The sequence below is a fragment of the Carya illinoinensis genome, chromosome 16 (assembly GCF_018687715.1).
Source record: "Carya illinoinensis cultivar Pawnee chromosome 16, C.illinoinensisPawnee_v1, whole genome shotgun sequence".
Lineage (NCBI taxonomy): Eukaryota > Viridiplantae > Streptophyta > Magnoliopsida > Fagales > Juglandaceae > Carya > Carya illinoinensis.
The window spans coordinates 25,655,828-25,680,097 of NC_056767.1; the positions used below are offsets into that span (position 1 = coordinate 25,655,828).

The 24,270-nt window shown below is 33.2% G+C and overlaps 3 protein-coding genes and 1 long non-coding RNA gene across 9 annotated transcripts; 1 reads left to right on the forward strand and 3 right to left on the reverse strand.

Annotated features, from left to right (window-relative positions):
• Positions 1-1,637, reverse strand: LOC122298596. Of its 6 annotated transcripts, none has more exons than XR_006239468.1 (3): positions 1,269-1,572; positions 999-1,144; positions 1-288 (listed from the first exon to the last, which is right to left on the reverse strand). It is a non-coding gene; the product is annotated as an uncharacterized LOC122298596 (long non-coding RNA). The 6 variants fall into 6 exon arrangements; XR_006239467.1 differs by having other exon boundaries at positions 1,004-1,144; positions 1,269-1,570; XR_006239466.1 differs by having other exon boundaries at positions 1,022-1,144; positions 1,269-1,568.
• Positions 1,638-2,377: 740 nt separating this feature from the next.
• Positions 2,378-7,758, reverse strand: LOC122299477 (putative disease resistance protein RGA4). Its single transcript, XM_043109815.1, has 2 exons — positions 3,191-7,758; positions 2,378-2,793 (listed from the first exon to the last, which is right to left on the reverse strand). Exon 1 carries the CDS (start codon positions 7,715-7,717, stop codon positions 3,344-3,346), a length of 4,374 nt encoding a protein of 1,457 aa, XP_042965749.1. The 5' UTR covers positions 7,718-7,758; the 3' UTR covers positions 2,378-2,793; positions 3,191-3,343.
• A 2,911-nt stretch (positions 7,759-10,669) lies between these two features.
• Positions 10,670-11,988, reverse strand: LOC122299883 (heavy metal-associated isoprenylated plant protein 47-like). The gene is made up of 3 exons (XM_043110362.1): positions 11,851-11,988; positions 11,684-11,756; positions 10,670-11,149 (listed from the first exon to the last, which is right to left on the reverse strand). Exons 1-3 carry the CDS (start codon positions 11,854-11,856, stop codon positions 10,845-10,847), a joined length of 384 nt encoding a protein of 127 aa, XP_042966296.1. The 5' UTR covers positions 11,857-11,988; the 3' UTR covers positions 10,670-10,844.
• Positions 11,989-16,291: 4,303 nt separating this feature from the next.
• LOC122298963 lies at positions 16,292-23,705 on the forward strand. Its single transcript, XM_043108806.1, has 3 exons — positions 16,292-16,312; positions 16,744-16,890; positions 23,583-23,705. Exons 1-3 carry the CDS (start codon positions 16,292-16,294, stop codon positions 23,703-23,705), a joined length of 291 nt encoding a protein of 96 aa, XP_042964740.1.
• Positions 23,706-24,270: the final 565 nt, after the last annotated feature.

The window sequence follows — 24,270 nt, forward strand, 5'->3', positions numbered from 1 at the left end:
TAACACAGAGCCCATCCTTGGGGATTTTAACCAAATGATTTTAGATATTAGTTCAGATATAAATAATAATATTATTATTAGCACCATTAACAATAACAAAGAGAGAATAGAAAAAATAAATTATAAATATCCAATAAATAAAAATAAAATGATCATGTAGAACTACTTAGAAGTTCTATCTGCCTACTTGGCTATGCCTTTTTTTTTTCCCTTATGAATACCTATTTTAAAAAAATAAATCTAGGAAGTGAGAATGAGCAATATCCCAGACCTCCAAAATGAGTTATACTGCCAAAAAAAAAAAAAAAAAATAGAAATCATTTACTACAGATAATCAGCTCTGAAGAACAAGTATATGGCACCCATTCATGCAATTCAAGACCTAAAAAGGAAAAGTACATAGAAATATCACACAAAATACTACAACTAAGTGCATATTTGGGATTGCGGTAGGAAATATAGCTTATAACTTTAGGACTTAAACCTTCTAATTTAAATAATAAGTTTTACTATTAAAAAGTTATTTACTGTTTGGTAACCATATATTTAAAATACTTTTAAACATGTTACGTTTGTTTGAAAATAAATTAAAAAAGTACTTTATAAGGTAGAAATGACGATTATTTAAATTTTTAAAGATTATGATTGTATTCTTAAAAGTTTAAAAGTTGTAATTATTTTAAAGTTGTATAGATATTTTCGTCCATTGATAGTTTGTTTAAAATTTAAATTACATTTCGCATTATCCAAAAAAATACATTTACTTTTTAACTTATTTGAGATTAAAAATATTTTAATACGTAACGCCCAAACAAATTAATTTTTTCATTAAAAAACTTTTAAAAATATTTAAACAATTTTTAAAACTCTCACCACAATCCCAAACAAGCCCTACCAGTCATTCAAGCAAATTCTAGACTAATAAAAAAGGGAACAAAACCAAACCCCTAATAAGCAAGTCAAAAGCCTTGAGAGGGAAAAAAAAAAAAAAAAAAAACCTCACGTCTAGCTGTGAAGTTACCAGAGTTCCAGGAGGAATTTTTGTGGAAGCATTAAATAACCATTGCCGCCTAAATATACCAAAGTGATGGCACCCTCATCCTTCAATAGAAGCATGATGAAATATGCGCTCAAGGTCGAACAGCTAGAAAATAACCAAGAAACAAAAACCCCAATTGAGTAAAAATTAGAAAAACCAAAACTTGATAAGAGGAAGAATCGATGTGGTGTTGGGGATTACATAAAAAAAGAAGAATAGGGGAACTTACAGTGCAGGATCTCAAAGGAGCAGAGAAAGATGGTAAAAAGAAGAACTCTTTGATTAAACACCAAAAATTTGCTCGCACAAGATAAGTGGGCGGAATTTTGGGTGAAAGTTGAGCTCTCTGTCCAAGCATCTCTTTGATTAGAGCTCATGATCAACCATGCCCTGTGTCTCGTGACTCTCGTTCCTCCCTCCTCCCTCCCTCTCTCTCTCTCTCTCTCTCTCTCTCACAAAAGCAAATTGGGAAAGTAGATTTCCGGGCAACACTAGTGGACCGTGGTCTTCTTTCTGATTTGAAAATAAAAAATAAAAAATGAAAACTCCCAGGAAGCTGCTCGACTACCGAGGAAACCACCGAGAATTTATACTACAGTCGTAAATGTTTTTCTTTTTCTTTTTTCTTTTTCGAAAGTATTTTTTGATGTATTTAAAAAAGTAAAAATAAATAATAATAATAATAATAATAATAATAATAATAATAATAATAAAAAATAAACAAATACAAATCTTAAAAAGAAAAACCAAAAAAGCACGATTGGTATTATATTTTTTCAGATTTTCCGAACATAATAGAATTGTTGGATTAAAAAATGAGATAAGATGATTTTATATGAAAGTTAAAATTTGAAAAAATTAAATTAATATTTAAAAAAGTTAAATTATTTATTATATTTTATGTAAAAATTTTAAAAAATTATAATAATGATATAAAAGATAAAATATTTTTCAAATCTATACGAGCCTTAATCCATTAGAAATAGTAACTACTAATCAATATGGAAAAGTATAATTGCAAGCATAATTGTGCACTAATCTGTATATCAATATGATGTTATTGGTTAAAAAATAGATTTTATTGAAAACAGTTTTAATTTAAATTTTAAGTATGAATAAATCAGTATTGGTACACAGATTAGTACGCTATTGTGCTTGTATGTAGCAAAACTCAATCAATATTCAGTTACGTGACATATTTTAAATAATTTTTAAATTCTTTAATTTACCTACGTTAGTTTAAATATGTATAATATGAGAAGTTTGATTGAAAAAGAAGAAGAAGAAATTAATACGAATAGCAGCACTACTCAAACAAAAGAAGCATTGCAAGAGCACTTACAAAGAACATGAATTCCTCGATCCCCAATCTAAATTTTCCAGAAAGGTTTTTATTATTGTTGTGTACATTAATGATCATCTTTTGGTGGAAGACGAGGCAATGCAATCAGTAAATGAACATTAAAACAAAAGGGGAAAAACAAAGCAACATTGCAAAGTAGAGTTGCACACTGGCTTCTAGATATTATGGAAATGCTCTGAAAGGATGTCCTTCTCCTGATCAAAGAGTAATATCTCAACAGGGCAACCTCCAGTATCAGAAAATGGGTATAAATGCATAAAGATAAGCTACTTTCCGGCAAAGAAACGAGTATCAATTTTGAAGTCGAAAAAGGTTATGATTACTTCAGGTAAAGACTCTGTACTTCCACGCACATTTTTCACATAGCGATTGCATCTGTGTTCTGAAACATCTGCCAGCATCAAACAGGGAACAAATTAGTATTCATTAGACAGGTATCTATGGGGAAAGACATCCAAGTAGAAACAAATTAGTAATCACAGAAATCTGAAGTAATCACAAAAATATTGTTTTTTTTTTTTTAAATTCATTACGCTTTTATCAACCCTTTCTTGGGGACTCCATTCAATCTCCCAGTCTTCCCTTCGTTTGCTGTGGATCTCTAGGTTGATACAATACATGCACTTCATTTTTTTTTTTTTTTTTTTTTCAGTTCATTCCCAAGAAAACTGTTTAAGTTTGTTGTCATAATCCCTTCCCTTCTCTGTATTTACCAGTTAATCATAGGAGTAAAATTCATTGCGCCTTTTTTGAAAAGAAATAAACCTGAAAAAAGTGCAAAATGTTACCATCAGTATGCTGTTGAGGAGGAATATCTTCATCCGACCAGACTACATTATATGCTCCCAAGCTTGTGCAAAACTAACCAGACATGAAGCAATAAATAGCATCAATCGGATCTCTTCAATATCCACCTCATAATTCAAAGGTTATCAGAACACTCAAAGATTTGTATGAAATTTAACGCAAGGGACGTGGGATATCTTCCGCCTTTCTTGTCCTCCATCTTTCTTACAGCGTTCTTCCAATATAGGACAATTAAAGATAAAAAGTTGCAACAGTGAGCGAGGCAGGCCATTGTTTGGAAAGGACTTGAGCTTTTCGCACTTGTTGATATGAAGTTTCACGAGCTTTTTTAAAGGTAGGCCTCCCTTTGGAAAGGAGGTGAACTTTCCACAATTAGAGATAAACAGTTCTTCAAGAGACTCCAACTTTCTGAAGCCCAAGGAAGACAGGTGTTGTAGCTCCGGGAATTCTGAGATGCTGAGACTTATTAGAGAGGAAGGTAGCCTCATCTCTGGAAAGGACTGATGCTGACATCCTCCGATTTCAAGTTTAATAAGAGAGGTAAGGTTCTCCAATCCCCATTTGAGTATGTCATGAGTGAACTGGATTTGAGACATCTCAAGTGATGTTAGGCTAGTGAGAACATTGTTTTCCGGAAAGCATACAACAACTTGACAATTTTCTATTGTCAATTGTTGAAGCGAGGCGAGGTTGTGTACGCCATCAGGTAGGGCCAGCATTTTCTCACATTCCAATATCTGAAGCACTCTCAGGTTGGCAGGGATCAAGGATTCTTGGTACCAGGGGAACTCAAAACACTGACACCTTCCAATATAAATTTGAGCTAGACTGCTGAGAGAGTGTATACCTTGTGGTAAGGATTTAAGCTTTTCACAAAATGAGACGTCAATGCGTTCAAGAAATGAGTTTTGCTGTAAGCTCGTTGCTATTGACTCCAGCTTTGGACAACTTCCGATATAGAGGCTTTTAAGTGTTGCAGGTAATTCTCCACTTGATGTCAAAAGTTCCAAGGATGGACAGTCGTAAATTTCCAAGTACTCAAGAAGAGATGCGGCGTTGGCATCATCATCCTCCAGAAAAATCTTCATATTCTTGCATTTACTTACCATTATCCGCTCTAGAGTTGGAGGTAGCTGGCCTCTTGCAATATGCTCTAGCGAATCACAGTTTACAATTCGAATCAACTTAAGACAAGTGTTGTTGTACATCATTGCCTTTGGTAAGCATTCCAGGGCTATGCAGTTCTTGATCTCGATTTGTGTGAGCATGAGTGGCCCACCCTGTTGGAGTCGTTCTTCTACTTCCTCTGACACCAAAGAAACTAGTTTGGGACATCTATCAATGCGCAGATGACGAAGAAATGGAAAATGTGACAGTGATCTCATATCAGTTGACCACAAATATGTCCACTCCTCACACATAAAAATAGTTAGATCTTCGACCTTTTTCAGCCCAGCTTGCATGTCAAACCCTTCTGTTTGAGATTTGAATCTTGAGTTTTCAGAAAGAGACCTGATTTCTAATGAATTGAATTCAACCATACTTCCGCCCACCACTCCTTTTGATCCCTCAATTTCCACTTCACACAGATCTGGAAAGTTTGAAAGTGAGATGAGTAATTCCTCACAACCATATATCTGAACTTTGGTTAGTAAAGGGAGGTGGTTTGGTACATTTCCCTCTAGCTTGGGACAACTTCTAAGGGAAAGCTCACGTAATTTTGGAAATTCTAATTCAGAGGAATTCCATTTCTTCCACCTTGTCATATGTTCGAAACTCAAAATCTCTAAGGATCTAAAAGTTTTTGAGACATCATGATCCCCACAAAAGTCAAGATCACCAACATCCTTCACATTGTTCATGCCTCCAATGGAAAGCATCTTGAGCGATGGTAGTTGCCCAACTGGCGGCAATGATGTGCACATTTCACAATTTTCAATTGTCAAGAACACCAAATAAGGAAATGATGGACAACTTAACCAAGTCGGAAATTTTGCACCACCATAGTACCTAATAGTGAGTTCTTTCAAACTCTCATGCGGCTTTAGCTTCTCAAGTACCTCTAACTCACTTGCTCTGTCTTCTGACTCATCAATATCTTCACTCCACTCCAACGACAAACTTGTGATTTGGGGATTACTGTTTAAATTAGCATGCTCTGCCTCCTTGGATTTAGTCACGTTCTCCAATCTTGAAATGCACAGTGTCCCTCGAAGATGTCGCAAAGACCCTAGCTCTTTTATCCCAGAGCAACTATCTTTTCCAACAACCATATTAGATAGTGTTCGGAGACCCGTTAATTTACCTATTTGCATATGCATTCCTTCCAAATGAATTGCTCCTTGAATATTGAGGTGGCGAAGGTTGACCAAGTTCCCGAACGTTGAAGGTAGATTCTTTAAGTGAAAACATTTCTCTAACAACAAGGTTTGTAGGTTGTAGAGAGTTGTTATTGATTCAGGCATGCTTCTGATCAATGTTTCAGAAAGGTCAAGGTATCGAAGATGCTTCAAATTTCTGATTGAATGTGGTAACTCGGTTATGCAGTACGCCCTAAAAGAGAGAGCCCTTAGGTTTCGTAATTTTTGAAGTAATTGAAAAGGAACATCACGAGACATATAACAATTTCCTGAAGATGGCAACATAAGATGCAAGAAGGTACGTAGATGTCTGAGGTTAGAAACAAACTCAAACTTTTCAATTCCATCATATTTGCCAGCCAACCAAGACGAATGGCGGGCCCTTTTCGCAAGACTCCCTTTATCTCTATGATCTTCAACTATGTCTTCCATTCTAAAGCATGTATCTCCTGCTACCGATTTAGCCAGATCATTGATAAGCTCATGCATTTGTAACCTTGATTTATCATTGTGTGACCGCTGAAAAAGTGACCTTGACAACAGATCACAAACATACTCCATTCCCAAATCTTCCATTTCAACTGTATTTGGTCGTGGTTGAATCAAACCTTCTGCCATCCATAATAAAATCAGCTGCGTGTCCTCCAATTCATAATTCTTTGGAAATATTGAACAATACGCAAAGCACCTCTTTAAATATATGGGGAGATGGTGGTAGCTCAACATAAGAGCTGGAACAAGCATACTTTTCTCCTTGTCTCGATCTATATCCCATATCTCACTTTTCAAAACTTTTTTCCACTCATTGGGGTATTGTTTAATGCGTAAGAGGCTTCCGACTGCTTTTACAGCTAGAGGCAAGCCTTTACACTTTCGTACAAAATCCTCACTAATATCTTTAAGCTCGGAATGGGCACTAAAGTCAGTTGCATCCAATGCAACTTGGGCAAATATAGACAAACAAGCCTCTTTTGACAATAATTCCAGCCTGTAAGGTGTGACTGTAACGGCTCCCACAAGTAATGAGACGTTCTCATTTCGAGTTGTGATAATAATGCTACTTCCCGGAGCACCTGCTTTAAACGGAGCACATAGGAGAGTCCACTTATCGTAGTCCTCATCCCAAACATTATCCAGAACGATTATAAACTTCTTCTCATGTAGTCTCTCCTTTAGTTTGCCTTGCAACCAATTTAGATCCTTGTCTTTACTTTTTTCAGAGGCCACAGAGTCTAATATTCTTTTTGTAATCGTCTCAACATCATAATGTTGAGAAACATAAACCCATACTTTTAGATCAAAAAAGTTTTGCACTTTTTCATCGTTGTACACAATCTGGGCAAGTGTTGTCTTTCCTATACCCCCCATACCAAGTATAGGAATGACATTGACTTTAGTTAAATTAGCATCGTCTCTATGTTTTTGGCTGAACAACAATTGAAGTACGGCCTTTGCATCCTTCTCCCTACCAAAGACGGGATCTTTGAACAAAAAAGTAGTTGGCAACTGATCCTCCCTTCCTATGTTTGACACACCACCAACATTTTCATTCAACTCTAGTTTATCTTTTTGTTTCATGAGTTCATTAAATCGAGGAGTGATTTTCATTCTCTTTGCTCTCATGATCATACGCTTGAAGTCAACAACACTTTGAGGCAAATTACTAGTAAAACAAGCAGGGACGGGATTTCGTACCGTACTAGTGCTGGCCCGTCTTCCTCCACCAATCAAATTGCGCTGTAAATTAGCTTCTGTGGCGAGCTCATCCAAAATATCCTCCACGTCGTATGCCAAGTCTTCTACATCCTCAAGCCATTTTTTCACTTCTCTATTAGTGTATTGCTTGTCATGCGCATCTCCAAGCACCTTTTGAATTTCTAATAGTTTTTTCTTCCACTTGTCCAACCGTTTTCGAAGTCCCCCTCGGCATGCAGCAAAGTCCAGGAATTCGCGAGACGCCAACCGTTCGAATAGTACCGAAAGCGATGCAGCAAGAAAGACCTCTGTCAGTACCATTTTTCCCTTCGGAAAAAGGATTGAAACAAGAAAATGAGCAGAGATTACTTGGCTATGACAAGAATCCCCGAGTAGTTTAGAGCAACGAGCTGAGTTACTTCCTACCACTTGCTGGCTTATGTACCTGTGCATCTGCTGCTTTTTTCATTTTCTTTCTTTTTTTTGTCCTTTGTCATGATTACTCTTTCTTATCCTTTTGCGTCTTTTCTGATTATCATTTTCAATCACATTGAGTGGAATCCAACACAGTTTTTCTTTAAGCCATCTCGTCCACTTTTATTATTTGTTAAATAAAAAAAGGAAAACTGAAATGCATGTACGAGCTGAGTTACTTCCTAGCACTTGCTGGCTGCTGTCCCTGTGCATCTGCTGCTTTTGTCATTTTCTTTCGTTTTTTTTGTCCTTTGTCATGATTACTCTTTCTTTCTTCTGCTTCTTATCTGGTTATCATTTTCAATCACATTGAGTGGAATCCTATACAGTTTTTGTTAAGAAAAATAATATTTATAATTATAATTGTGTAAATATTATATAATTTTTTTAAAAAAATAAATTAATAAAAAATTTATATAAAAAAAATTAATATTTTAATCATAAATCTTACTCTTCTTTAAAATAATTAAACGATATTTATATATTCTATAACTATACATATATAAGATTACTCTTTTGTTAAAATTATCTCGTCTCTATCACTTTTATTATTTGTTAAATAAAAAAAATGAAAAATGAAATACATGTACATAACAAAAGTTTATGACAAAAATAAATAAATTTATCAGGGTGCCATGTAAATTTTTTCATTATTTTGCCTTATTTAGTTGGGCAATCCAAATAAAATAAAATCTTTTTTTAAAAATTAAATAAAATATTATTATAATATTATTTTTTAAAATTAATTTTATTTTTAAAATTGTAAAAATTTAATTATTTATTATATTTTATATAAAATTTAAAAAATATTGTAATGATTCTATGAAATGAGATAAGATGAAATAATTTAATTTTATATAACTAAATTAGTTCTTAATCAAATTTTTTACATATCTTTTATAAAAGAATAAGACTCACTAAATATATATATATATATATTTTTTTTATGTGTGATCTATTTTTTTTATAAAGAGATATACCATATTTGCTTATTTAAGATTTGTAAAAATTATTTTCGATTAAAATATACTTATTTGGACAGGACTAAAATTTATAAATTTCCTGTTTTTTTTTTTTTTAAAAAACTACTAACAGTAGTTACCGGCGATCGGAGTACTTCAACGGCTGGATTTCATAGATTTGCCACCAGATCATAGTAACCTGTTGACGGACTTCAGCGACCTATCGAGGTGGCAGCCACCCCAAGTGACAGCCGGAATAGTTACTATAAAAGCTTTTAAAACAATTAGCATTAAATTTAAGGGTTTAGGGCGCGTATTTTAAGTTTTAGAATTTTCTTTTTAGAAAAGTCTAATTAGGTGTAGTTTAGTTTATGATAGAAATGATAGAATTATGATGTGGTGTAGTGTGATTAGAAGGTGTAAAAGCCACTTTTATACCAAAGATGCAAAAATAAAAAATAAAAAATGTAACACCTCAAAATGCAAATAAAACAAGGAATAATAAACAAATATCATTGCAGGAACAATCAATTTTAGCAATCTACAAATTACTAAATTTAAGTAATTAAAATTAAAATGTTTAATTCTTTAGTAGAAATGAATAGGATAAAATGGACTACAAAGCATTAGTGATATAAGCTATGGATGAAAACCAGTAGTTTTGTATAAAAATACTCTTATAAAAAAATAATCTCACAACCTGACGTATTTTGATGTATTATGTCAAATTATAAAATTATTTTTTTATAAAATAAATTAAATAAAATTATATTAATTTATAAAATTATATTTACATAATTTATTTATAGATGTAATACTCCTCTCTTTGTATAGATCGGGGTGGCTGAATTATCCACAAGTTATTTCACTCAACGAAGAGTAAGGTCGAATAGTTGACCCAAACAAGAGAAAAGTGTTGGGCCTTGCTCCATTATTTTATTTTTTTCAATTTCCCATCTACGATTTATTCTTCTGGGCCTGTCTTCCATTCGTTCAGCCTTGAATTCGGCCGAATCCTTTGCGCACTAAGGACAAGTTTTGCTTTCCATCGGTCTGAGGCTCACCGCATCAATAAAGAATTTCCTTTTCATAGGCTGTTTCGCTCGTAAATTCATCTTTGCTGTGTTTTATTGAGTAATAATATATACAATTTTAAGGTATTTAAATTTTGTATATTTTTTATAAAAAAATAGATTCTATTATTTAAAAATTATCTTTTTATGTGAATTTAAAATTTATTTTTTTTAAAAAAAAAAGAGTGAGCGAGATTTACATAGTTATATATATTAAAATTATAATTATTATTTCTCTTTATTTTTACGGTACTTATATCTCTTTTTTCCGCTGGTTGAAATTCAAATTAAACCCTTATTATTATTTTTTTAAGATACAATTTATTAGTAGATAAATCTTTTGATTTCTAACCACTACGAGCGCCTTGATGATCTTCCGGTATTTGGAAAAAAAAAAAAAAATGACTATTTTACTAGAACTTAAATTGCCGAGGAAGCAGCTCATGGAAGAGTGCAAGTTTGCGGAGGCCCTTGCACTCAAGAGGACATGACGTCTTCATGTATGTAGAGCTGCATGCAGTTGGCCTGCACATTCTCAATTGATTCGTGGTTTCACATGGCTATGCACGTAAGGCAGCTCTAGGCATATTGGTCTTGGTTTTATTCTTCTTAAACAAGAGTAGATTATTCTATTCATTTTTTGAACTATATGCTAAAGTACTAATCGACAAGGTATGTATCGATCATGTGCTACTAATTAATGGCTAACTTTTTAATGTCAAGCAGGTCAACGAATCCTAGAAACCACAAGTTTTTTTAATATTTTAATGTTTCCTCAAAGACCCTTTAATCAATATTCATTGTATAATTATCGTGGAAAATTGTTGTACGTAGCTTCAAACGATTCGTCGTACGCACGCATGATCTCCAAATATATATAGGCAAACAATCAAATCTAGACGATAATCTGATCACAAGTAATCATGAACGTACATTATGATCTTTTTAAGATTAGGATAGAACAAACATTCACTATATAATAAAGATGATCTACATCTCAAGATAAAATTATTTTAAAAGGCAAAAAAATTAATAATGAAGGAAACGAATCTACTCCGGCGTGCTAGATGATCAGTACCAGGGCCAGTGAAATCCATTCCCCCAGCAGACATTGCAACCAGGTGGATATTCGACATAAACCCCATGACAAAATCCCATCGGTGGTTGGTAACAATAAGGTGGTACTTTGCACACACAAGCTGGAGGTGGATCTTTTTTCTTCTCGGGCACTTTCTCCACTATTTTTTCCACGGTTACTAAGCTAGCTTGGCCAACCTTCTTTCTCAAATATTCTATCAAGCAAGCTGCATCAACATCATCTCCGACCACCACCAGTTGATATGGGTTTTGCCCATCTAATGACACTGACGAAACCCCTACATATGTATATAAATATTATATAGAGCAAGATTAAATCAGAGGTTGAAGAGCCAGAAGTAATTGAGCAATTGGCAGTTTTCAGAGGCCTGCAATTGTGTTCCACTATGGGTATTTCGCATATAGAAATAGAAAGTAATTGCTTGCTATTAGTTTAATCTTTACAGCAAAATAATATGATGGATTCAATACGTGGCAACCTGTTTACTGGAGTGCAGAGATTCATGTGTAGTTGTTTTGGTTACTGTTCTTTTACTCGTGTATAGAGTGGGTAATAGGGCAACACATCAGCTTGCTAGTAATGTTTAGAGAGTTGAAAATATTGAGATGTGGTGAGATTGTATTATAGTCTTTCTTTCTCAAATCATAAGATTTGACAAATGTCTGTAATTTTTTATCCCGAATGGATATTTTTGTTTCTATTAAATAAATAAATAAATAATTTGTAACCAAGACAAAAAGAATCAGAATACTATGCAATTTGAAGATCAACTTTATTTAACCAACAATATTCGAGTATATACGAGGCATACCATGTTTTGTAGCAGCCAGGGCCATGGCTTTGGAACGGCGTTTCTTACATATTACCTCAATGACGATCTTTTGCTGCACATGATTTGAGCATAGAACACGTATATATAGTCATGCATGTTGGCATAGCATACATACAAGAACTGACCAACAGATCAAGATGGCTTACCTTCATGATACTCGGAAATGTTTGACGACAATATAAGCTGGGTTTTCAGGAGTTGGTGACCTGGGGATACAATTGTTTTAGCTTTACAAGAAGCGGACGATCGAAGAATATAAGAACCTCGATCGAGCTAGCACTTCCTTTTGTATTCATGATGAGCAGTTCTTAGTTCTTACCCACTGGCCTCCCACATGCATGCAGCATGCTACCAAACCAGCGTTGGTTTGACAATTAGGCTGGAGATCCACTTTTTACGGGTTCAAATTAGACTGCCTACAAGAATTAGTATCCACGAAGTCTTTTGCGATATCAGTATCGTATCGCATGTTTGGAATAATATGTAATTAATTAGTACTGGCTGAAATAACTGATGATCATGAGCTGATCTCAACGAGTAAACATCTTGTTTTGCTATATATATATATGCAGTCTCCATATCTCCAAACATTTTCTTTCACGGTCCATTGTTGTTTGTCGATGTAAAATAAATTAACTTTTTGCCAAATGTTTTTCAATAAATTATTTTACAAGAAAACAAATGGTTTTTTTTTTTTTTTTTTTTCCCTCGTGTTTGGCTATATATCATTGAAAAATATTTTCTTGAAAATACTTGTTGGTATTTGGAGTGTATAATCTTTTAGGTAAATATTATAAGTTTATATATATACTAGGTGGGAGTAACGTGCAAAGCACGTTTGTCTAATTTTATGAAATGATTATTTGTAAAAAATAATATATATTTTATAAAAATTATTGATGTCACTTAATAATTTAAGACATATTGGAGAAAATAAAAAAAATTAGTTCAAAATATCATATAATCTAATACATGTTTATAACATCTATAATTTTAGCAAAGATGTATGCGAAAAATTTAATAAAAGTCTAACACAAACGGTAGTTCAAAATATGTGTCGTTTGATGTTTATATTATAATTCATCAATTTATGTCATCCTGTAGACAATCAATAGAGACAACATTGAAATTCTTATTCTGTTGTTGGTTGAGTCGATCAGGGACAACACAAAGTTAAAACATAATCTTTTTATAAAATTTGTGGTATAATATTTTCTATATATAGCATATATATAAATCATAAAATATATTTTGAAATTGTTGGCCGAATTTACTCTTTCTTAATTAGCTCAAGAATCACGGCCTTTGTCACGTGCCTATCATAGCAAGCCTACGTATGGAATATGACTTAGCGGAAGCTACGTCCTACTACCATGGGAAAAAAAACACTTGATTAAACACACTTGTATTATATATTATATGAGATTTTTAAATTTGGAATACTTAATAATCTGAATTAATGAAACGTATAATATATGTATATTATACTTAGGGATTCACGTCTTATGCACCTAATACACGTGTATATGTTAAGGAGAAAGAGAAAAATATAATAACTAATCTTTAATTACTTATTATTATATAAACTATTAAGTATTATAATTATTGAGATTAATAAATCATATAACAACATTGAATGTTATCTCTCTCAATATTTATGTCTTCATTTTATGTGTCAAACCGTTAAAACAAACGGTGTTAACTTTAATGGAAAAACAAGAAAAACCGTTAAAACAAGATTTTCCGTTTCATACACACTTTTTATATATAGAAGATATATGATAGAAGTGGTATTAAAGCATACTTAAATTATACTTTCGTAAAAATAAACGTCTTATCTATAAATAGAATCAATTAATATTTAAAAATTTTGATTCTATTTAATATTCAAATAGTTAATATGTTTCAAAATTAGTATTCAAATACTACATTATAATATATATGTATATATATAGTAGGTATATAATTAATAATATATATGCTGTCTTATGACTTTACGTCCAAATCTATACAAACTTGCAAACATAATTTTCAAGACTTCGAGTCTTATTTAATAATAGAAATGTTTCAACAACCAAATATTCGAAGATCTACTTATTGACTTTCAAAAGTCATGTTTAAGAATAGATATGTTTGCTACGTACCGTTTTTGTTGACTTTCAAGTCTGTTTCTTCTTGCTAAAAATAAACATGTTTCTACTGTTTTTGTTTATATTAAATTACTCCTAGAGAAACGGTGACGCTTTGTATAATTGGAAGAATGATGACCATATATCCTTGCTAGAACAAACTAATAAAATAAAAATATTCTAAATTGCTTTCTTTGTAATTTCCTTGACTTTCAAGTGTGTAATGTAATGATTAATTTATTTAAAGTCAATAGAAACTTTGAAAAATCAATGGAGATTTGTATGTTTTTAATCAAAGATATATGTATTAAACTTAGACTAATTAATCGTTTTTCCCAAAAGATGTATTAAATATTTGCCACGTGTTAGTTTTCAGATCTCTAATGATCATAGTTTTAAGTGGTGATGCAAATTAATATCAAATCCGGACGTACTCGTACTGAAGGAGTTTAAGATGTTAAAAAAAAAGCAGTATGATAGGTCGAAGGTACAAAAGAGTGTTCTCCATTTCTTGATGAAAAGGCATAAAATTTCAGTTGGTATAAATAATTAATATCTTTATCCCCTCCAACACGTCAGCTTTTTATTGGAGTTTATATTAAGTCTACGCGGCCTCCCCCATATTAAAAATATTAAAATTTAGAGGAAAAAGTATAGAACAGTGGCCAGCCACCTCCGGCGCTGGATATATGCATCGAAACTGCCAAATTCCGCTCTTTAGCAGTGGTGTCGTGTTATGCCTGAATCATGCATATTCTAGATTTGTACGGAATCGATCGACACCGCTAGACCGGACTAAATCTCTTTAAATCAATGTATATAAGTCTTCTTTGGATATGAAGTCTTCTTTGGATATATATATATATATATATATATATATATATATATATGTGTGTGTGTGTGAGAACTTCTTGAGATTTATGTAATATTGAGAGATTCTAGCTTGTCTTTTTTCTTTGTTTGATGTATGCAATAAAAGTAGTGAAACCCAGAAAATAATTTTTTTGGGGGACATGAAAATTAAGATTGCGGAATCCTATAGTGAAGTGTAACGTTTAAGGCAAGTTATATTATAGTATGGACAGAGTTTCTTCCAAACGCGGTTTGAGGAAGTTTCCTACAGCTAGGCTATCATTAAATTTGTCATGTTTTTTAAACATACGAGAAACAAATATTTTTTTTTATTTTTTATTTTTAATGAAGAGACCCGTGAAGATTTTTAAATTAACATGTCGTTATTACATGTGCAACATTTAGATATATACTTGTCATTTTTATATATGGAAGGGATATTGGTGAGAGTTTCATCCTACTAAGTTTGGAGGAAAACTCTCTATACCCTTTTAATACATCTTTCTTTCTTGTGTTTTTTTAAAGCTAGCCTGTCTTTTATTTTTCTTTGGATTTTTCCAATTATACAATTTGTCACTTTCCCTTTTAGGAGGATAATCAATATAAACAATAAGAAAAAGTATGAAACATGATATAATAGAAAAATGATATATGGCATGCATCCTCCTACAACTTTTTTGTATTTTTGTATCATTGTATATGATCATAGAGGAACATGAAAATTACAAATTTTGGGGTTTAAAGCATGAAGCTATAGCAATATCCTAAATATACGAATTAATTAATAAAAAGGATAAAGAACATGCAAATTACTATTCACTAATATGGAGATTTTATTTGTTATATTTATAATTGATCTTGAATTATTTCTAACATTTCCTACACTTTTTATTATGCTTTATATGTTCATTTTGGTTTTCCAATTCGATTTAAAGCAAGAAACACTGGATCTAATAGTATTTAAAGTGGTTAATAAAGATTCAATTCGGCTTAATTTAATAATCTGAATGTACAAGCTTTTGAAGCTGCAAACTTGCATTAAAATTGATCAGTTTGAAGTTCATGCCTTTTTAAGGCTACATTTCTAGAAAACAGTTCTTCAAATATTTTCATAAAATATTTCATCCATCTATTATTATTATCATTATCATCATCATTATTATTATTTTGATAAATGTACAGGGCTAAATATTAAAATAGTTCTCGTGGTGTGGTTTATGATCTACGGCTAAACAAAAATTCAAAAATCCAACTACGTATCAACTCTGTTCTGATATATATATATATATATATATATATATATATATATGTATTTTTTATATATTAATCATATATATTTTAAATAATTATAACTTATATAGTTAATTAAATTCAATAATATATTAGTATGAGCAAGTAGTTATAAACTAGATGACTATAATAACTTTATAGAGGATTTTTCCTTTGGGTTGTAAACTTTAAATTTTCTAGTACTTAGCTTGAGACTACCTTTAAATTTTTTTGCTGCGTATATTTAAACTATACACATTGTTTGCTCACACACACTTGCCGATAGGGCGTGTGATCAGAGTGGCCATCAAGTGTTGCGACTCCTACCAAATCACACATGGGGTTTGAGGGCGCCACAGTACAATGATGAGAGTAATGAGAGTTTTCTTTAAAGGGTGGGGTTGTGGGAGCTTTGCTCTAACAAAGTATCTATCTCTTAGACAAAAGTCTTAAGAATTTGGTAACTTTGTAGAGGAAATAACAAGGTTGTGGAAGGGGCTATCATTGACTAAAGAAGAACAACAAGAGATCATTCTTCTGGAAGAGGCTGTCTATATCTCAGATATTAAAGGTCAACATTGTCTACTTGCTTTGATCTTCAATGATGAAATTGTTAATGAGTTGGCATTCAAATCAACTCTGGCAAAAGTCTAGAACTCAAATGGATGGATAACCTTCTATGAAGTTGGCGAAAACAGATTCCTGATAGAGTTTCAAAATCTCTCTAACAAAGAGAAAGTCATGCATGGTTGACCTTAGTCGTTCAATAGATACCTGGTCAGTCTCTAGGATTTTGAAGCCAGTCTATCAACTAATGAAGCTACATTCAAGTCGGAATCTTTTTGGGTACAATTACACAATTTACCACTTGCTGCAATGACAGAGGAGTTGGGTAAGCTTATTGGATCAGGCATGGGTAAGGTTCTCAAAGTAGAGGTTGATCAAGAAGGACTCGTGTGGGGAAACTTTTTGAGAATTAGAGTACAAGTTGATATATCAAAGCCTCTTATTTATGGACATTTACTAAACATTGGTGGTGAGTAGATATGGATTAATTTTAAGTATGAAAGGTTGCCAAATTTTTGTTTCAAATGTGGTATTTTGTACCACAAGGATAGGAAATGCCCCAAGCAGAATTCGGGAACCTAGGTTCAAGGACAGTATGGCCAATGGAACTTGATTCTAATCCCATTCCTAGAAAACCTTCCTTAAATATCCATATTGAAAAGATCAATTATTTATCCCCACCAAAACATATTTCTTCTCCTACAAAACCTAATAAAGTATCCACGTGGAAAAGAAAAGCAAGAGGCAGTTCTAATACTCTAGTTGTAATGCCTAAACTATCTACAAATGCCCCAATTGAGAAGTGTAAGAAGAAATCCTTGGCTAAAAATTCTGAAAACTTGATGAATAAACCTATTTGTAAAGGAAAAAAAAAAAAAACCTAGCTCACCCCTGTAAGGAGCCTACATGAGATTGCATCGGTAGAGGCTGCTTGGAACTACCTCAGTTGGAACTACTAGATGCTTAGGAACTCTAGGATAGCTTGTGAGCTTCACCTGTTGTTGAAAAATGAGAGGCCACATCTGGAGTTCCTCATTGAGACTAAATGTTGCAAAGAAAATGTGGAACTGATAAAAAATAAACTTTGTTTTGATAGTAACTTTGTTGTTAACAGTATAGTATGGGGGATTAGCTCTACTATGAAACTCTACTTTGGTTGTGGAATTGGATTCTTTCACTAATTGGCACATTTTAGTATGGATCACCTTTCCTACAAAGGGTGGGAAATTTCTTTTGACAAGATTCTATGGAAACCTAGCTACCACAAAAAGAAAAGAAAGTTAGAATCTACTTCAAGTACTAAAGCGTCAAGTGGTATACCTTGGTTATGTGCAGGGGAATTTAATGAAAGTCTCAAACAAAATGAGAAGTTTGGGGTGGCACCCTTGACCCCCAAATGTGATTGGGCTAGAGTCATGACGCTGGGGTGCTAGCTGTGGAGATCACACACCCCATGCACAAAGTGGAAGCATGTGTGTGCAAGCATGGAAAGTATAGGTGTGCAATTAAAAATGCAATGGAAAATAGAAAAAGTAGTTTGAAATATTAAAAGTACCAAAAATTAAATTACATCACCCAGCAAAATAAACCATAGTCACCAAAGCTCCCAAACACTGACATAAAAGTTAATACAGTCATTCGACTAAATTAAAGGAAAGATCAAATCATGCTACCAAAAGGGAAAAGGTCTCCAAATCTTCACTCCTCAAGTGGATCCAATCCTCTAAGCTCATAATCATCCTTCGCATTAAAGTCTATGGTTCCACAGATCGAAACTGTAAGTGGGGACACCACGTGAGATTTTGCAATCTCAGTAAGTAAAGCTATAGAATAACACCACAAAAATACAAACATGGAAAAATGTGGACATATCACAGCAATGGGAAAATTGATATTTTTAGCATTACCAAAACTGCATAAAACTAATATCCTTCTCAACATTTGCAGAGAAGGTAATACTCAAAATTACATTTTTGTTTGAAAAGCCACCATTTACTTTAATTAAGGTATGCATCATGGTTTCCCCTATATGGACAATCCGCACACTCTGGCTCCCATCATCATATTATGAATAACGACTTTGTAATGAGTAATGTCCAGCTCCACTCCCAACGAGTACCTGACTAGGCATCTTCTAGCCTCTGCCAGCAAAGAAGCCACGGAGTTGGCATAAGAGCGTTACTGTCTCATATGATCCCATTGTTGCCTAATGACAACCTAGGGGACGCCACTCAATTTTACACTCTTTCGAGTGACCAAATGAGTTCCATCGAGATAATGTCTTTTCCAGGCTTGGAGTCATGATATGCACACATCCACAAAACACGTTTTTAATCTTTTGACACAAAATTGCAATTTTCCAAATTTATAACACAAACACAAATAATAAATTAATGACAGATTATAAATGAAATGCAGTCATGCAACAGGAATTTATTAGATGACATGGTACGACAAAATACAACAATCAAACATAGTGAAGCACATAATTTCATTGTTACACATTTTTCACCACTACACGTAATTTCTTACGCTCCACTTGGCACTTGGCCAACAATCTATCACCAACTACATATTCTATCCCAACACTCCACAAGCCCTCGGCCATTTAACCAATGACAACTAGACTATAATAAAAACATAGTTTTCCAATGCCAGTATTCCAAGGGTCAGTCAAGGGTTTACTTATAATGCAGAAGGTAATTTTGTATGATCGAGCGAGCTGTCTAAGGCATCCGATCTGTGCGTGCTTGTGTTGCTACGAGATGGAAAAGTAGTTCGTTAAATTTAACGATGCCTAAAAATTAATACGAAAATAGAGTAGCATACAACTTAATGTGGTGGAGTCTGGATAGGCTGAGCATGACAACGACAATGGCAAGGCACGTTGAACAGTGGCGATTTTTGGGAAAACGAGACTCAATGTGGCAAACTTTGTGGGTGACAGATCTAATGAACTCAGGGGATGGGGAGGGGGACTGGTGATGGCTGGTGGTGGTTGGCGGGGGTTTGAAACCCCAAGGGCTAGTTTGGAGAGCGAGATGAGATAAGAATTTTGTGAATAGTAGTAAGATAGTTTGTAAATAGTAGTGAGAGAGTTTGATTTAAGTATTTTTTTAGATTTTAAGAAATGAGAGAGAAAAAGTTGAATAAAAAATATTATAAAGTTAACGTATTGTTAGAGTATAGTTTTATAATATCATTTTTATTTGGAGATTTAAAAAAGTTGAATTATTTTTTATTTATTATTTGAAAGTTTGAAAAAGTTGTAATGATTAGTTTGAAATTTATTAATTTGAATTATATTTTTGGAAAGGAAATAGAATGAGATGGGATGAGAATTTTTAGATGAGATCTATTTCCCAACAATCCTTGAGAGAGAGAGAGAGAGAGAGAGAGAGAGATTTAAAAAGTTGAATTATTTTTTATTTATTATTTGAAAGTTTGAAAAAATTGTAATGATTAGTTTGAAATTTATTAATTTGAATTATATTTGGAAAGGAAATGAGATGAGATGGGATGAGAATTTTTAGATGAGATCTATTTCCCAACAATCCTTGAGAGAGAGAGAGAGAGAGATTTGGTTTTGGTATTAGGGAAGATCTGAGAAGGGAGAGGCCGAGTTTGAACTAGAGGGGGGGAGGGGTGGTAGGATGACCTTCACTAAGTGGACGAGGGTGGCGGTTCACAATGGCGGCATCTTAACTGTGAGACAAAGATCAAGAGACAAAGGGAAGCAGAGAGATCTATGGGAAGAAGGACAAGATTGGGAGGGTTATGAAGGGAAACCGCACGACAAGGAGCGACGACGACATGGGTTGCGATGAACGGCAGGATGAGAGAGACAGAGAGAGGAATCAAAAAGGGTACGTGAGGATGTCGGTAGGGGAGCCTAGATTGACAAAGCAAAAGAAGTGCGTCCGACTAGCTCATGGCGAGTGTGGGTGGCACGGGGGCCCAAGAGTTATGGGAAGAAGAAAATATGGGAGAAGGGGGCTGGGGAGGGGGCTGCAAGAGGGAAAAAGGGATGAAGAAAAAGAAACTTAGGATTTTCTCATCCTTACACAAAAACAGTGACGTTTACTTGGAAGGGTTGGACTTTTCTCGTCAGCTTATGGGCTCACACATGGGCTGGGCCCTAATCTTGCATTCACTCACACTGAAAAGAACCCACTTAATCCACATATTTGGGCTCCATCTCACAAAAAAAATACATTTTCAGACTTGGGCTTCACATGGGCTGGGCTTCACATCCTTCACTTTTAAAGAAAAAAATGTCATACTTAAAATTTGCTGAGCAAACTATAGCTACTTCTAAAGGGTTCGTCAAGTTAATAACCTTTGCCTTTATTTTCATAATTTCTTCCAGTATTAGCATGACTAGTTCTTCCGATAGCACCTCACGTTTAAAACCTCAAGGTAACCATGCAGTTTAAAATCTCCAATCCACATGAAACTATCCTACAACACCCCATGGATCCTAATTCTCTATTACCTCATAAATTAGGTTATATTATCCACTGTTGATGCCTAAGCTTCAATTTTCAAGCTTGTATTATCGTCACTTTAGCACTTACTAGTCTTTTCTAATCTCGACCATTAATAACCATAAATGTTATCTACAACATATTCAACCTCCATGGGATATATATATATATATATATATATATAGTAACAAATTTTAAATTCCTATGTGATCCGAAGTCAGAACTAATTCCTCGAGATAACCACATAATTTATTGCCAACAATCATTTCACTAATTATCACGCTTCGGTTACGCACTCTGATTATTTCACCAAAATGTGTAAGGCTAAGGTCTCTTGAATAAAACAATATTGTATTTAATCCACTTCAGCACCTACCAAAGCAACTCTTTCCAAACTTAAATGAAATAAAGATCTCTACTCTATGAAGTTCATACACACATGTACATTACGAGTTGATCTCTTGCATCCTTGGTCGGAACTAGTACTCCTCGAGAGTACACATGTGATCACAACATACTACTACCAATCGATCTAAGCATTCCAAATGGTAGAAACAAATATCACCATAACAATGGGCAAGGATCAACACTTAAACGAGTCCACCTAGAACGTTATTTCCAACGGTGTCCTTGAAGTGATCTAAGAACTTAGAATCCCATAAACTAAGTCAAGCCCATGCTGTGGATAAGATTGAGTAGTCAAAATAAAGCAGACAAAAGTCAAACATGATGTGGTGAAAGTCACGATTTACTCGAATGCTTCATATTGGTGGAAGAAAAATCGAGCTAATGAATGAGATTACAATTAGTCACAAAAGGTTGGCTCCACCAAATGACTAAGGAAAGAATTTGATGTGCAGTGAAATAGAGAAAGCTGCAACAAGGTAGTTGGGTACAGAGTTGGTCCTTACAACAAGTATGAGTGTAGGGAGGTTTGAGTATTCGGGAAGAGTCATGCCAAAAACACTTAAGAGCTAACTCCATGGGTGATCGACCGTTCTTCAAGCATTCATGGTGGAGAAGGTTTGAATTATTTTGTCAATTCCTATGCAAGCCAACATATATATGGATCAGCTTTAAGGCGGTGGTATCCTCACACCCAAACATTATCCCAGATGTTCCTATATTCTAATCAAAGTATACACATCCCATCTAAGATAAGCAACGAACTCTGAGAGGTTCGAAACCATCCCAATCAACCAATAAAGAGCATCTATAACTTCTACCCGACAACAAATACTTAAAAACTCATCGTCTCAAATCCAACTATCATTTAATCTAGGGCTAACTAAACTTCCTGTGTAACTAGTCTGCCGAATTATATTCTCAACCTAACTTGATCACATTCTATATCATCACATAAAATATTACTTACATTAATGCGCTGTAAATTAGCTTCCGTGGTGAGCTCATCCTAAATATCCTCCACGTTGTATGCCAAGTCTTCTACATCCTCAAGCCATTTTTTCACTTCTCTTTTAGTGTATTGCTTGTCATGTGCATCTCCAAGCACCTTTTGAATTTCTAACAATTTTTTCTCCCACTTGTCCAACCGTTTTCGAAATCCCCCTCGGTATGCAGCAAAGTTCAGGAATTCACGAGTCGCCAACCATTCAAACAGTACCGAAAGTGATGCAGCAAGAAAGATCTCTGCCAGTACCATTGTTCCCTTCGGAAAAATGAATTATTCAAGAAAATGAGCAGATATTATTTGGCTATGACAAGAATCCCCAAATTGTTGAGAGCAATGAGCGGGGAGTTACTTCGGAGCACTTGGGTGGAATCTAACGCAGTTTTAAAGCTATCTCTTCTCTTTAACTTTTGTTATTTATTAAACAAAAAAAATGAAAAATGAAATGCATGTACATGACCAAAGTTTATAACAAAAATAAATAAATTTAAAATCAGAGTGTGGACGGATAAACATCCAAGTTGCCACGTAAGTTTTTTCAGTATAATTAAAATAGAGTAATACTAGTAACAAATTTTTAAGAATAATATTAAATACAAGTTTTAAATAGATAAATTTCATATAATTTTTTTTTATTTATAAAAAAGTAGGTTCCACTAATAAAAATAATAATTTTTTCATACTTTTTAAGGTAGAATTTACTATTCTTCTTCTTCTTCTTCTTCTTCTTTTTTTAAATGCTTGCACAAGACTTATCTATTTGAGACTTAGACAAATCATTTTTTTTTTTCGAAATAAGATCCATTTTTTTACAAAGGCATGTATAGAACTTGTCTGTTTAAAATTTATAAAAATCATTTTTCATTAAAATATAAACATGAGTAAAATTTATAAATGTCCTAATTTTTTTTAAAAGGACTAACAGTAGTTACCAACAATCGGAGTACTTCAACGACTGAACTCCATAGATTTGCCACTAGATTGTAGGAATCGGTTGCCGGACTTCAGCAATATGTCGAGGTGGCAGCCACCCCAAGTGACAGCAAGAATAGTTACTAAAAAAGCTTTTAAAACAATTAGCATTAGATTTAAGGGTTTAGCGCAATGTTTTTAATTCTATTCCGTATCAAATGGTATGGTCAAAATTTTCCGTTTTGTTGTAGTTTTTAGTACACTATACCATTCCATTCTGTTTCGCTTCAAAATCTAGTTATTCCGATCAAATTCTGGTCATTTTGGCTAGAATTAGCATTTCAGTCTCCGTTCTGTTTCGGATTGTTTTGTAATTTTTTTATACTTAAATGACATTTTTATAAATTTTAAATCCAGATAGTATTTAATTAATTTATAATATAAAATGTATTTATATAATTTTAATGTTTTTGTAACTTTAAATATCATCTCATTCTCATTTTTTTTTAAATATCATTATTTTTAATAATTTATTTATTCTTTTATTTCTTTTCTTTGTATTTGTGTCTCAACTCAAGTTTGCAATTTTTTCAATATATATTTATTTTATAAATCTTCAATTATTCCATATATATACACATATACACGATACACACTTACTTGCATATATATATATATATATATATATATGTATTTATTCTATTAGTTGTTAGTTTATCTATACATATAAATATTTATATATAATATATAATTAATCTTGAAATGGTACAAATATCGAAATTTCATTCCAATGTCTTAATCAAAATAGTCTCCGAAACAGTCTAATTGTGATTAGAGGGTGTAAAAGGCACTTTTATACCAATATGTGAAAATAAAAAATAGAAAATCTAACACCTCAAAATGCAAATAACACAAGGAACAATAAATAAATATCATTGT

Bases quoted from the DNA above. Each gene is read 5' to 3' on its own strand.
- LOC122298963 (XM_043108806.1), top strand. From the start codon at position 16,292: ATGGGGTTTGAGGGCGCCACA. The intron at 16,313-16,743 runs GTACAATGATGA...GTCAGTCTCTAG, and splicing joins TGGGGTTTGAGGGCGCCACA to GATTTTGAAGCCAGTCTATC. The intron at 16,891-23,582 runs GTTGATCAAGAA...GTTTTGTTGTAG, and splicing joins GTAAGGTTCTCAAAGTAGAG to TTTTTAGTACACTATACCAT.
- LOC122299883 (XM_043110362.1), bottom strand. The intron at 11,150-11,683 runs GTATGCCTCGTA...ATACATATGTAG, and splicing joins CCTGGCTGCTACAAAACATG to GGGTTTCGTCAGTGTCATTA.
- LOC122299477 (XM_043109815.1), bottom strand. From the start codon at position 7,717: ATGCACAGGTACATAAGCCAGCAAGTGGTAGGAAGTAACTCAGCTCGT.